Source organism: Mucor mucedo, assembly GCF_025094135.1.
Source record: "Mucor mucedo strain NRRL 3635 chromosome Unknown EV154scaffold_216, whole genome shotgun sequence".
Lineage (NCBI taxonomy): Eukaryota > Fungi > Mucoromycota > Mucoromycetes > Mucorales > Mucoraceae > Mucor > Mucor mucedo.
Window position 1 is genome coordinate 54726 of NW_026252500.1, and position 13535 is coordinate 68260.

Consider the following 13535-nt stretch of genomic DNA (forward strand, 5'->3'; position numbering starts at 1 on the left):
TATAAAAAGACAAACTCAATAGAGCAGCAGATAATGATTGTCTTCCATGATCACTAACAGAATAAGCTTTTATAAATATAGCAGACAAAAACAACCATCAGAAAATGCTTCATTTTAAGAACTCAATCAAATACCTCGGGTGGCAAACAAAAAAAAAAGAAAAAAAAAAGAAGACAAACATTGGTTTATAAAATAAAATCAATGCTATGCCCAACGCGCAATTCAAATACTCTTCATTTATTTCCAGTTAATAATAGAATAACTTTCAAAACACCAGTTGTTTGAATGAGTGTCAACATTATATATTATTTGTGTGTTTAATTACGCTAAATGTCCTAGAAAATAGTTTCTAGGAGCAATCTACGAAGGTGTTAATTATTTGTACGCTGCATCCATTATCTTAATTTGTTACCACAATAACTATTATAAGTTACTACAGCTTGTAAGAACACGTCAAGCCTAAGCTGTATGGCAGATTTTTTTTAGCTCTTGATTACTTTCAAAGTTACATTCTGAGCTATGAGCTTACATTGTTGCAAGGCATATGTGTCGAAAGAAACTTAGGCATTGGTACTAATATGTTGGAAGATTTTGAATTTTGTATCTAAATTAAAGTTTTAATGAACGTATGTTTATATTTTTTGACTCGAGTTATCCAGATTACATTTTTTGGGCTGTGGACGAAGTATTCTTTTTAATTCAATTCGTCACGTGTTAACAATGCCACCTCTTATGTAGTATAAATTGTTGCACATTCATAAACATAAAGTTAATAGTGCGACTTGAAGTAGAATAAAATAAGTATTACCTTCTCTGAATAGATTGTAAAAACGTACAGCCTTTTTGTGACTCAAAACTATACGTACGTATACTATTAACACAAGTTAAATACATATTATTGGTTAAATTAGGGACCCAACAGTATAACTCTTTAACTGGTCTTAAGTTTACAAAGCGATGTTATTTCTTATGGGTCTGTCTAAGAAAAGGTTTTCTCTTTTTGCATTGGCCACTGAAAACATTAATTAAGCCCTCAAAATATTGGCTTCTGATGAAATGTCTTGTTAGAATAGTAGTATTAAAAACATTGACCTTTAATAACATTGATTACAAATAATACCAGTCTTTAATAAGGTAGACAAATGATAATATTGACATCTGCTAACATTGGTTATTCAATTTATATTGTGGTAAAGCGTGACTAATCAAATTAACTCCAAATGCAAATTACACTGAAAAGAATCAGTCCTGATATAATCGTAATGATCACATTCTGTCATCATTTTAAAAATACTAAAAATGTCTCGCCATTTTGACCTCTGTTTACAAATGTGGAAGATTGCCGAAAAATAGGTTAAAGAAATATTTCATCATTTATGTGCGTATTTGTAGTTGATAGAGGAGTTTTCATCAATTGCGTCGTCAAACTATATTAATTGTAACATATAACTTTAATAAATGAGAAAAAATAACTGGGAGATCAAAGAAATAAAAAATAAAGGTATGTTGACTTCGTACAACATCAAAAAAAAACAATTTGTACTCCCAAAGTTCTGTTTGAAGAATACTCAACCCGAGAAATGGTTTTTGAATTTATTTGTAATTTTTGGCAGTATGACGTCCCATAGTTATATTCTTCTAGTAAGTTACCGTACTTTTGCAGTTGTTATATACCATCATGTGGAAATAAATTTCTGTCTAAGTTAAGATGTATTTAGTTGATACTCTTTAGGCAGGTTCAAATTTATTGGTGGATCCAATTTGACTAATATTATTATAAAAGTATCAGATCATACTTTTACTTGCTTTTGCCTAATTTTTTTTTATTATATTTTATTATAGCATATATGGTTCAGTCCATCGTTTCCACATTTTTTGGAGTCTGTTTTCCACACACTGTAGTATGTGACGAAGATAACGACGAGGTGTTTATTCAATTGTATGAAGCCTCCTCTGCGTAAGTATATTTTAAACCTACAACTTTAAATATGCCGCTAAAAGCCCAATACAAAAAAAAAGTAAATTCAGCGTCAAAGTCATCACTACAATAGTCTTACTTGAAAAATGTGTACAAGAGTTTTTTCCAGGAGCTGACATCGAAGCATTTTTATGTAAAAAAGAGCCTTTGATGATGGTGGTAAATGGTGAAATGGAACAACAAGCGCTTGGCACTTCGTTTTTGGGAACCATTTTTGAAGAAAAATTTCATCTCAAATGCTTATCCGCATTTATTTTGCCTTGTGTTCCTTTAATTCCTGAACACATGAAAAGAATGGTGCATCCTGACGTATCTCCAAATCATTTTGAAGAAGGCATAAAAAATGGGTACTATATGGTCAGTCTCTCTCTTAATCAAACATTTGGACCTCCCGAATTTCATGCAACAGAAGGTATATTGATAAAAGATTATTGTCTATAACTTGGAATCGTACATTTTAATCCCACTTTTTCTGACCTGGTACTATTTTTAGATCAGGAAAGTGACACAGAAATTCCTGAAGATGCTAACATGCAACATAACCAAAACTTTCTTCATTCTGATAACGACGAAATCGAAAGTAAATCTGATATGGTTTCACACACAGAAAATGAAGATGAAGATAGACTAGATAGCACCCAAGACAGCATAGAAACTGAAAATGTTGAGAGTAGTGACGAAGAGAGAGATCAGTATGATAATTTATCATCACAAGGTAATGGAGAATCTACCACATCTCGTGAAATTAATGAGAGGTATGATGTCTCTTCTCAGGTTCAGGAACCCAATGTTACACCGAAAACGGTTATCATAGCTTCGGATACTTCTGAATCCAGTCGGACTACACAATCTTCATCACCTAGTAGTAACACTCTTAGTATAGTTGCTGCATTAAAAAAATCTCATCTTCGAAGTAGCAGTCAATACAGCTCTTCTTCCGAAAAAAGCAGAGGCTCATCGGTGACACCACCTTTTCGCTTTGGCAGTAATAACACTGCCCAACAAAATCTAAATATATATATTGCAAATTCAAGAAGTACCATGCCATCTTCCAAATTTTTTAAAACATTAGGACCAAAAAATGATAAATCAAGACCAAAAAAGCAAGTAATAGCTCAAGAAAAAACGAGTATGGCTTATTATAGTAGCACAAACGTGATAACCCATATGTGTATCACTAAACAATTCGATATTTTTTCCCCTACTGTTTAGATGATTATGCTGCGTCAGAAACTCCTGAAATTCAGGAACGTCAGTTATCTCCTGCTTCCTTCGAGAACACAAAAACAAAAGTAACTCGGTATTAAGTATGGGTGCATATCAATTTTTCTAACGAATTATTTAGTATGGTAAAAGAAAAAGATTTATTTCGTCTGGCAATAATGAAAAAATCCAAACATCTTGCGATCCCGAGTCATCAAAAACTAGTAATATTCATACGCCTCCAAACAATGAAGTTGTGTCCTACGACGATGGTCAGTCAGACGAGTTTGATAAAGTTACATCAGATTCGGACTTCTCTGCTGAAATGCCTAAAAACAAAATAAGAAACAAAGGCAAAAATTCTGCAACTAGTAGCAGTAGACTTAAAGACAGTTCAAAAGGGAAAAAGAAAGAGGGTGGTAAAAAAAATGATAGTACAAAAAAGAGTTATGGCTCTATGGAACAGTATATTTTTAAAATCTAATATGTCTTTGCAATCCCCCACCCCCCCCCCATTTTTGTTTATGTAAAAGATGCATACATTACTTATGAATAATTTATTTATAAATGGCGTTGCTAAATTCAATGATTGAAACTTGAGCCAATTATTTTAAAGTGGTATTCAAAACCATAGATATCTTATTTAATTTGCGTAATACAGCTCAATAGTGCCTACAATATTATACAATAAATTACTTTTGGTCTTGGTTACCAACCCTTAATGCACTTTAAAAATAACTTGTTAACACAGATCATATTTTTTAGGCCACAGCATTTTGGCATGTGAAGCATCAGAGGTTTTTTTTCTTTGTCTTTTTCTTTTTGCATGGACTACACATGTATTTTTATGTCTATTCTGATGGTGCTACATAATATTTACACAAACACCCGTATTCTTTTTACTTAGTATAAAATTTGGATGTAATTTCGACCACCTAGCTACACATAAACCAGTCATTAAGATGCAAATAGGATCTTACGAAAGAAAATAAGCAGAAAGGCGGTGAATAAATTGTTGATACTGTTACACCACCTTTTTCTTCTTCTGTTGGTCCTTTTTGACCTCAGATGTCTTATTTTTTTTGACTGCTTTTTGGTCCTTTTCTTATAAAAGGACCATAAAATTATTTAATAAAATCTTTAGTTTGTTCTTTACTATAATCTGATTTAGTCTTATTCACATAAGCCTGGTTTCATTATAAATATATATAACTACTATAATTGTACGAAAGCCCTTCTTATAAATCAGCACTGAATAGTCTTAACAGTTGTATTTTACTATACTCCTTCGAAGACACAGATAACTGATTCGTCGTAGCATTTCCCTTTTATATCTTTATATTTTATTTTATCTTAGTTGACAACTTATAGTCTGGTGCTCACTTTTTAAGAACTTTTATCTTAATCTCTATTCTTTTTCTTTATTTCACGTTACCGCTTTTACACTTAAACAAGCCAGTAACAATACGACTTATTTTAAATTTATGGGGCAACTAATTCGTACAGCAATATTTCGTTATTTTCATTATCGTTAAATAAAAAAATAACATCAGACACTACAGGAATAAATAATAAATAACAAAATATTACAAGTAACACTATCGTAGCATAACTCCATATGACAATCCATAACCTTTTATTGACGTAGACAATCAAACGAAAGGTTTTTTGCTAAGAAATTTAACAGGCAACATTTAGCATATATAAAAAAACTATTCAAAACGGTTGAGTCCAGTAATACAATGAGAAAAAGTAGAGGAGTGGGTGCAAAATCAAATGAATACAACATCAAATCAAGCGAACACAACTTCAAATAAAGTGAATACAACTTCAAATTAAGTGAATACAACTTCAAATAAAGTGAATACAGCTTCAAATAAAATGAATACAACTTACTACAACTTCCGAAAAAGTTAGCAAGACTCTAAAAAAAGTGAATGCAGACTATAATAACTGAAAATCGAAGCGTGCATAACAGTAAATTGAACTCTTAATCCGGAATACGCAAATAACTCATGACGATAAAGCACTCAAACCTTAATATGTAAAACACACATAATACTAATAAAGTACAATCCATTCCTTAACAAACGAGTTTCGCCCGGAAGCTATCAGTTTTTCGCATCATGCTATGTTTTTTGTGTGGCCTTGCTGGCTAAATAGCACCATGTGAAAAATAAAATGAGAGCTAACTTTGCTATAAAAACGGATTCTTTGTCAACTTCGTAGTTTTCATTCAATTAATTAATAATATTAAAAAACAATGGTTACAGCTTTTTGCGACAGAGTTGTCGTTACACAAAAAACCCCAAAAATCAAAGTTCTAAGTGCCCAGTCAATCTCTTTGGAGGCGAAAGGTGTGGACTCGAGTTTGAGACTCACGTTTTTTGTTTCTGGGGCAAATTACCCGCTAATGTTCTACTTCTTAAGGTTTTTTAAGGAGGGAACTTCTCACAAGATAACTGGTAACATATATTTTAAAATCATCTGAAATATAGTTTTTCTCATAGCGATTTACTAATTAGGTAATCTTAATGTCTCCGCATACACGTTTGACGATTCAAACAAAGCCTTTGCGTCTATCAGAATTGGTGTAACTTCAATTGCACCAATTCGAGAAGTAGATCACAATGGTCACTTTTTAGGCGCTGGTTTCTCCGCAGGATGCACACCAGTATCAGAAGAAATTTTTCTTTTGTCTGTGGAATACCAGAAATGCAAATATGTGGTCTTGAAGTATGTCTGGGACAACTGGGACAACAATCTTCTAACAGAAGGAAAAAAGGATTTTTTGAGAGAGATGTTTAGTGACAATCTGGAAGACCTGTTCGAAGATTTGGGTAAGCTTTTTATTGATTACGATGTATTTACGCTGCCAAAAAAAAATGTACTGACAAAACATCAAAGTTGAAATGAAACTGTTGTTACCTATGTTCAACCCAATTGCAGTTCAAGAAACCATGGTTAAGCGACTAAAAAAAAACTCTAACAGTACTAGAACAGGAAAAAAAGTTTCTATCAAAATTCCCAATCCTAATGTTCAGCTCACGGACATCTTGTCTGAACATCTATTGTTGTTAAGTTTAGTTGACGATTCTATTCCTTTCGACGCTGCGTTATTTGCCACTGCTCACACCAACATGGATCATTAATTTTTTTTTTCTCTCTCAATAAACACGATACTTTTTTTTAAAGATAATGGTTTTCAAATGTTTGCTGACCAAAAAAACACAATGTTATTGTCTTGGCAAAAAGCTAGAAAATATAAATAACAGTAAATTTGCTATGAAGCAGCTTAATAATTATACTTCATTTATTTTTTTAAATCCTTGTCAAACTTTAAAATGTCAACTAGTTCAAATATGAGAGACTTCATGTCTAGATTCCGTGTTCAAGATAACTCACTAATGTCATTTTCACGTGCTGAAAGAAACCAAATTCTCGATTTTCAAGCGTTTTCTGCTCAAAAACCTGATGGTGTATGCTGCGTTTGCTTACGAAAACTTTACGTTGAAGAAGTTGGCTATCGTAAAATTGAAAATATTAATTTTGTCAATTGCTCCCAATGGAATATCACTCCCTTCACCCAGGTTGATAATTCAGGAGTTACCAAATACATGGTATGCAAAGATCATCTCATGATGAGAGAAAATGAATTTCCTATATATGTTTATCCTGGTATGTGTATCTATAACAATGAACAATTCAAAATATGACTAAAGATACTAAATAACAATTTGACTTACAGGCGAGGTTCTGAAGGAAACCAAAGGTCTCAACTACCGTGAAAGGTGTGCAATCTCTCCCATAAAGCTGATGACGCAAATTACTCGCAAATCCAACAATCAAACAGGCTATATAGGTCACTACGAACTTTCTGGTGCAGTCAATATTAAGCATATCTAACTTTGAATTTGCCGAAATGGCGTATGGTAGCACTCTTGGTCTATACTATAAGCGTGGTGATCCTCGAATAATTGACAAAAAAAAGGTTATTGCAGCCTATGAAGCCTTAAAAAATGTTCACCCTATTTTACGAAGATATGAACTTCCACCCTTGATGTTTTCTCTTGTAAACTACCACATAAAAGAAAGCTCAAAGTTTATTGGTATCAAAAAGGTTGATGGGCAGATCCAATGGCCGGACAATTGCTTATTTGCAGAAAATAATATCAGTCCAGAAGCTGCTGGCGTTGAGTTTTCGGACTTGATTATAGGGAAAGATGGATCAACTGGATCTTACATTAGGCTATCGACCGAAAGTTTACTTGCTTTGATGTTCCCTCATTTGTATCCGAAATGTCAAGGGCATTATTCCATGTCAACCCCAACTCCAGAAAATACTGCTACTGAAGAAAATCATGGTGGAATTGCAAAAGCTACTTTATACAAAGAGACACTGAAGGGATACACCAGATTGAGACTACTTATGGCAGACCGTCGTTTTGCCCAAGACCAAGCTTTTATTTTTTTTCTTTTAGACTGTATTGAAAGGAACAATATAGCAACATCCAATCGATTGGTTGTAAGTACAAAAGGAAGAAACAACCTCACCCAGCGCGACATTATTGATCCCCACACCAATACGTACAACAAAAATATTGTATCCAACGTACCATACATTGTCCGTTCATCTTTTGCCTATAAGAGAAGAAATTATTTAAATCTGTCAACTGTTTTCCAAAATCTCGGTTCTCCTCAGCTTTTTCTTACCTTTAGTTGTAACGACTTTAGCGAAGATTTTTCTGCCGCTACTGGTACCAAATACCCATGGGAGGATCCTGTTCTTTTTTCAAACCATTTCCACCGAAAATGGATTCGTTTCTTTGACAAGCATATTTTAGGTAGCTTTGCTAAAACTATTGGAGGCATATCCGATTACAGCTGGGTACTGGAGATACAAGATCGAGGTAGTCCTCATATCCATTGTGTTCTTTGGACCAAAAAAACTGTCGAGGAATTAATTGCTTTAAATGTCATTACCTGCAAATTATACTCCAAAGATTTTAATGATGATCCCTTAATGCATAGATTAGTTCTCAAACATCAAATTCATGAATGTCAAGATGCGTGAGTATTTTTTTTTTTTTTTTTTTTTTTTACAAGAATCTAAATGATAGTTCATAGATATTGCAAACTACATCTTACAGGTAAATGCCGCTTCGGTTACCCTAAACAACCAGCACCAAGGACTGAATTTGTAGAAGATGAATGTATATATGAAAGAGGTGAGGAGGATATGAAAGTCAATGGATATAATCCTTACTTGCTAGGAGTCTGGAGGGCTAATATGGATATACAATATAACAAAGGTGAAGCAGCTGTTAGATATCTCGCAAAATATATGGCAAAAAATGAAACGGAAGCTATATTTGAGATTGTCAACAAAGGCAGCTCTGGCAGTTATAAAATCAAGAATGATAAGACCGAAAAGGAGCATTTCAAAAATAGAATTGTTGGTGTTGTTGAAGCAGTATACGATATAATGGGATGGCATAAGCATCAATCATCAAGAGCAGTAAATTTTATACATACAAGTTTACCTGGTGATGAGAGAAGACTACTAAGACGTGATATCAAAGAAATTAATCCCAACAGCAACAAGATTTTTACAAGAACTCATGTTGGTACGTTTTAATTTAAGGAAGCATATATTATTATAGCAAAGTCTAATACATTTGTTACAGAAAAATATGAACAGCGCAATGGTGGATCCGACTTGACAATCACTCAGTTTTATAGCTTCTATCGTGAATCACCGTATGAAGGCAATGCATCAGTCACTATAATGGCGGTCTCTTTGAACGTTCGTTTTATTCCGGATCTTTACCCTTGTTTATATTTTCGAAGAAGACAAAATATGTTTTGCGCAAAAAACAGGCATTCTGGAGAACGTTTAACCAATCAGAGAATAGTGGCGAGAAATACTACTACCAGCAAATTGTCCTCAACAAACCCATTTTCGGAACTACATATATTGCAGAAAAAAGTACCCATTTATCGTGGAGAGGTAATACTCTATACATAGCTACAGTATTAAACATTAATATTTAATACAATTATTTCTTTTAGACTACTTTGAACACTTGGTGTCACTCGGTCCAAATAACGGTGGTATTCTTATTAATCGCTCTTATAATATCAACAGCTTAACCGATGTGAATGACTTTGAAAGAGGCGCAGACGTAACACAGGCCGAGCTCAGGATTATGTATAACAATGCTAATGAGTCTCAAAAAAGCGTTTTTGATCGAGTAAATGTTGAGCTGATTCACAACTCTGTCTCATTTGTGTCAGGTGCTGCTGGTACGGGTAAGTCTTACTTGCTCAAGATGTTTGAAAGACATTATAAATTAGAAGGATATAAGGTAGTGAAACACTTTTACAATTCTTTTTCAATCCTTAGTTCTAACATTTTTATTTAATAAATAGATATTCAAAATGGCTCCAACTGGAGTTGCTGCGTTTAATGTAAACGGAATTACTATTCACCGCTTTTTCGGAATGGGATATTCGTCTCAAGAACCGAATTATGTGAAGTTGGATGAAATAGTCAAGCTTTACCCAAAAGTAATGTTGTTGGTGGATGAGTTTTCAATGATTAGTAAGAAGCTTTTGGACATTATGAATGATGCTTTGATCAGAACAACACAAAGAGCCACAGCAATGGGAGGTATTAAAACACTTTTTTTTGGTGATGTTGCACAGTTGCTACCTGTACGTATTGACGAAGGCCTAATTTGGGATTCTCCGCTATACAACTACTCTACTAAATTTACATTGCACGCACCGATTCGACAAGTTGATCAAATACTTATTGATGTTCTTAACAAAGTTCGCATATGTAATTTCGATGAGGAAGTGGTTAAGTTTATCAATTCTAGAACGGTCCTTAAAAGTGACATACCAGCCAGTTGCCTACGTCTATACACAACGCGAGTTAACGTAGACAGAGCCAATACCAAGGAGTTTAAAAACCTGGAAGGCGATTCGATCTCGATCACTTCTATAGATATTTACAACGGTGGCAATCGGAAATCAGCTGTCAGAGCCTTAAAAGAAACCAGACTTCTTGAAGAACTATTACTGAAAGTCGACATGCCGGTCATGCTCCTTCAAAACTTGCGGGTCTCTCAAGGTTGGGTAAATGGCACTTTAGCAAAAATTTTAGAAGTCGATGATGAAAATATCTTACTTGTAAAACACAACGCCGACGGCAGTCAACAAACAATTTGGATTCAACGAATTACCAGATCGATTCCAGGCACAAGCTACGTCAGGTCACAATTTCCAATAGTCCCTGCGTTTGCTACTACCATACATAAAGCACAGAGTATCACAATTGATTCTGTTGCGATTCACTTAGATAACATGCCTTCCCACGGTCAAATGTATGTAGCAATGTCCCGAGTAAGAAAAGCTGATGATTTATACTTCTTTGGTGCAGATCTACCTGTCAGAATTAAAAGAAAATTTGGTGTGAACCTTGACGCTGTTGATATGATTGAATACTCTGAGCAAAGGCATCAAACCCCATGAGTCGTACAAATATTATTCTATAAATAACCACATACATAGCACTATAAATATCAACACAAGCAACAATATGACTTTTAAATTATATATATAATAAATATCGACTACCAAGTCATAACGTTTAGTAACAAACAACTCTTAATGATGATCTTAAACCTCGATTAGATCTCAAGAAAAATTACGAAAGAAAAGTCGAAACAAAGTTACATAGTATTGTCTCCATTTCTTTTTTGCAATTCTCCTTAAATCACGGTAAATTGATTTAAGTACTTTTTTTTTTTTTTTTTTTTTTTTTAATATGTGAAAACGATTTTCTGCGTCCAATTTATAAAATTATCCCCTCCCTCCTTCACGGCAACTTATGAAATGTTAGACAGCTGGCGATCCTTCGCCTTATTTATAACTTATTTATTTAAACGACTTGTTTAATTATTTTTAAGTGAATCGTACCTGAATACGACAGTTTTATGTCGCTACAGATTTATTATTCTAATCCAATAACTCCCAGCTCTCTGGAAATGTTTAATCAACCTACACAGAAGTTTATTGAAGTAATGATTCAATATAAAAGGACCTTTATTTTTATTATGAAGAACTCTCCAACTTATAATGAAGAATAAAAGAGTATCATCCCTTTTTTTTTTTGTTTTTATTTCTATCTACTTATTTTATCCTTTTCTACTCCAATCATCACAAGTCCTATAGCCTCGATTATAACATTTCATAACACTATTCCACCTTCTTTCACATTTGTGTGATAATTTTCAGCAGATAATAATCCAAAATTGAATTATATATATGTTTGAACCTTTAAATCAAAGGCATTTCGTCTGATCAATAAAAAACAAAAATATTTAAAAAAATATTACGTAATCAGCTAATTTAATTTAGCCTTTATAATTGTTTTAACTTATCAAAAAGCATCTGAAAGGCTTCCTTGGCTCAGTTGGTAGAGCGTTAGTCTCATAATCTGAAGGTCGGCGGTTCGAGCCCGCCAGGGAGCATTTCTTTTTGCTTTTCTCTCTTCTTTGTAGTGCATCTAGATGCTTTTTATTTATGCCTTACATTGTATGGATGAATTTCCAATCTTTACGCACATTGCAGCATCTTATTTTACATTTCATCAAAGTCAATATGAATTTCAAGAGGACATGATATTTTATAAATGAAGTGAAACAAGTTTTGTACTAGTATAGATTTTTTTTTTTTTTTGCATGATAGGTGGTGTAATGTTATCTTGTAGACCTGAATGTTACCTAAATATGTAAAGGATCGACTTTTGTTTTCACCCAAAAAAAAAATAAAAAATAAAATAAAAACATAACCGGGAATTTAAGTTTTTTGTGTTTACAATAAAAGCAGCTTGTCATTGATAAATAAAAAAGTTCCCAGAAAAAAAATAAAAAAAAAAAAATAGAGGTTACACTAGCGAGAAAAAAAAATTATATTTCTTTGGAGTATGTTCCCCGGCGGTTTTAATTTTTTTTTTTTCTCTCTCTCTCTTTTTTTTTAAAAAAAAAAAAAATACATGAGCTTTGTAATGGACAGAGCAACAGAAGCCGCTGCCAATGATTTAGCAGAAGTTAGAAAATTAATCGAAGGCATGAATGCTCTTGTCAATAGCCAACAAGCTCAACAACAAGCACAGCAACAACAAGCTCAACAACAGCAAGCCCAACAACAACAACAATTGCAAAAGCAACAGAAACAACAACAAGCACAACAGCAGGCCCAACAACAAGCACAACAACAAGCCCAACAGGCCCAACAGCAAGCTCAACAGCAAGCTCAACAACAAGCCCAGCAAGCCCAACAAGCTCAGCAGGCTCAACAACAGCAAGCTCAACAACAGCAACAACAACAACAACAACAGCAACAACAACAACAAAAACAACAACAATCGACACAATCTAATGTGTCATCATCTCCTAGATCTGTGGAAACTTCACAAACCTGGTCCCCACAACCCAATACACAACCCGAGACGAATGCAGAGAATTCACCTGGATTCAAGTAAGTTTTTTTTTTTTTACATTATTATTATTTTTTTTTTTCCTCTGATTTTTATTGATTAACTCTCCTTGTTAGTGCTAACCATGCTCAACAGAATTCGACAACAACAACGACCAGTGCTCCTACAAGTGGAATTATTATCGAAGTAAACCATTTAAGCTTAACTCGTACATTATATTTCCAATTATCTCGTAAGTGTGTTCTAAAATTTTTTGACATATTCGATAAAAAAAAAAAAAAAAAAGAAGAAAACTCACGGTTTTGACACGTAGCTGATGCTACGATCGAGCCACTGGTAGCTTGGTTAAAGTTGTCATTTCAAGATAATTCAATTTCGGGTATGGTGTTACAATACAAAGGTTTTGATGGATTATGGAAATGTCTTTTAAATAGTAGGTAAGGGATTTAGGGGGTCGATTAGGATCAAAAATGGAGTATAACTCACACTTCTTGACTGTATGTAGGAGATGATTCGTTAAAGAGAGTGTTAAAGCAAAGTCTAAAAAACAACACCATGTTACAAATGCGAGTTCCAAGAGAGCAGGATCTTTTGAGCGTGAGTTTTTTTTTTTTTTTTTTTTATGTTCAACAAAAGGGGACCTATGGCTAACGATTTTTATTTTGGCGTAGTCTGGATATACCGATAAACGTCTTTTGGCTCTTACAACAAGACCCTCCACACCCAATTCAAATGCATGTATAACACACCTGAAGCTGGTGACAGTACAAATTAATTTTTTTGAATCTAAACCCAGAAATCTGTTATAAATAAAAAAAAAAAAAAACAAGAATTACACATTTTTTT

The 13535-nt window shown here is 33.6% G+C and overlaps 2 protein-coding genes and 1 non-coding gene across 3 annotated transcripts; all 3 read left to right on the forward strand.

Moving 5' to 3' along the window:
- Positions 1-1599: 1599 nt before the first annotated feature.
- Positions 1600-3911, forward strand: EV154DRAFT_530817 (uncharacterized protein). The gene is made up of 6 exons (XM_051603783.1): positions 1600-1641; positions 1719-1957; positions 2020-2390; positions 2472-3107; positions 3191-3270; positions 3324-3911. Exons 2-6 carry the CDS (start codon positions 1848-1850, stop codon positions 3663-3665), a joined length of 1539 nt encoding a protein of 512 aa, XP_051450922.1. The 5' UTR covers positions 1600-1641; positions 1719-1847; the 3' UTR covers positions 3666-3911.
- A 7737-nt stretch (positions 3912-11648) lies between these two features.
- Positions 11649-11721, forward strand: EV154DRAFT_t156. The gene has a single exon. It is a non-coding gene; the product is annotated as a tRNA-Met (tRNA).
- Positions 11722-12199: 478 nt separating this feature from the next.
- On the forward strand, positions 12200-13535 carry EV154DRAFT_607730 (uncharacterized protein). The gene is made up of 5 exons (XM_051607630.1): positions 12200-12730; positions 12806-12921; positions 13003-13122; positions 13195-13286; positions 13361-13535. Exons 1-5 carry the CDS (start codon positions 12246-12248, stop codon positions 13496-13498), a joined length of 951 nt encoding a protein of 316 aa, XP_051450923.1. The 5' UTR covers positions 12200-12245; the 3' UTR covers positions 13499-13535.

Coding starts and splice junctions, on each gene's coding strand:
- EV154DRAFT_530817 (XM_051603783.1), top strand. CDS start 1,848: ATGGTTCAGTCCATCGTTTCCACATTTTTTGGAGTCTGTTTTCCACAC. Junction 2,391..2,471: donor CGAATTTCATGCAACAGAAG/GTATATTGATAA, acceptor TACTATTTTTAG/ATCAGGAAAGTGACACAGAA. Junction 3,108..3,190: donor AATAGCTCAAGAAAAAACGA/GTATGGCTTATT, acceptor CCTACTGTTTAG/ATGATTATGCTGCGTCAGAA.
- EV154DRAFT_607730 (XM_051607630.1), top strand. CDS start 12,246: ATGAGCTTTGTAATGGACAGAGCAACAGAAGCCGCTGCCAATGATTTA. Junction 12,731..12,805: donor GAGAATTCACCTGGATTCAA/GTAAGTTTTTTT, acceptor TCTCCTTGTTAG/TGCTAACCATGCTCAACAGA. Junction 13,287..13,360: donor GAGAGCAGGATCTTTTGAGC/GTGAGTTTTTTT, acceptor ATTTTGGCGTAG/TCTGGATATACCGATAAACG.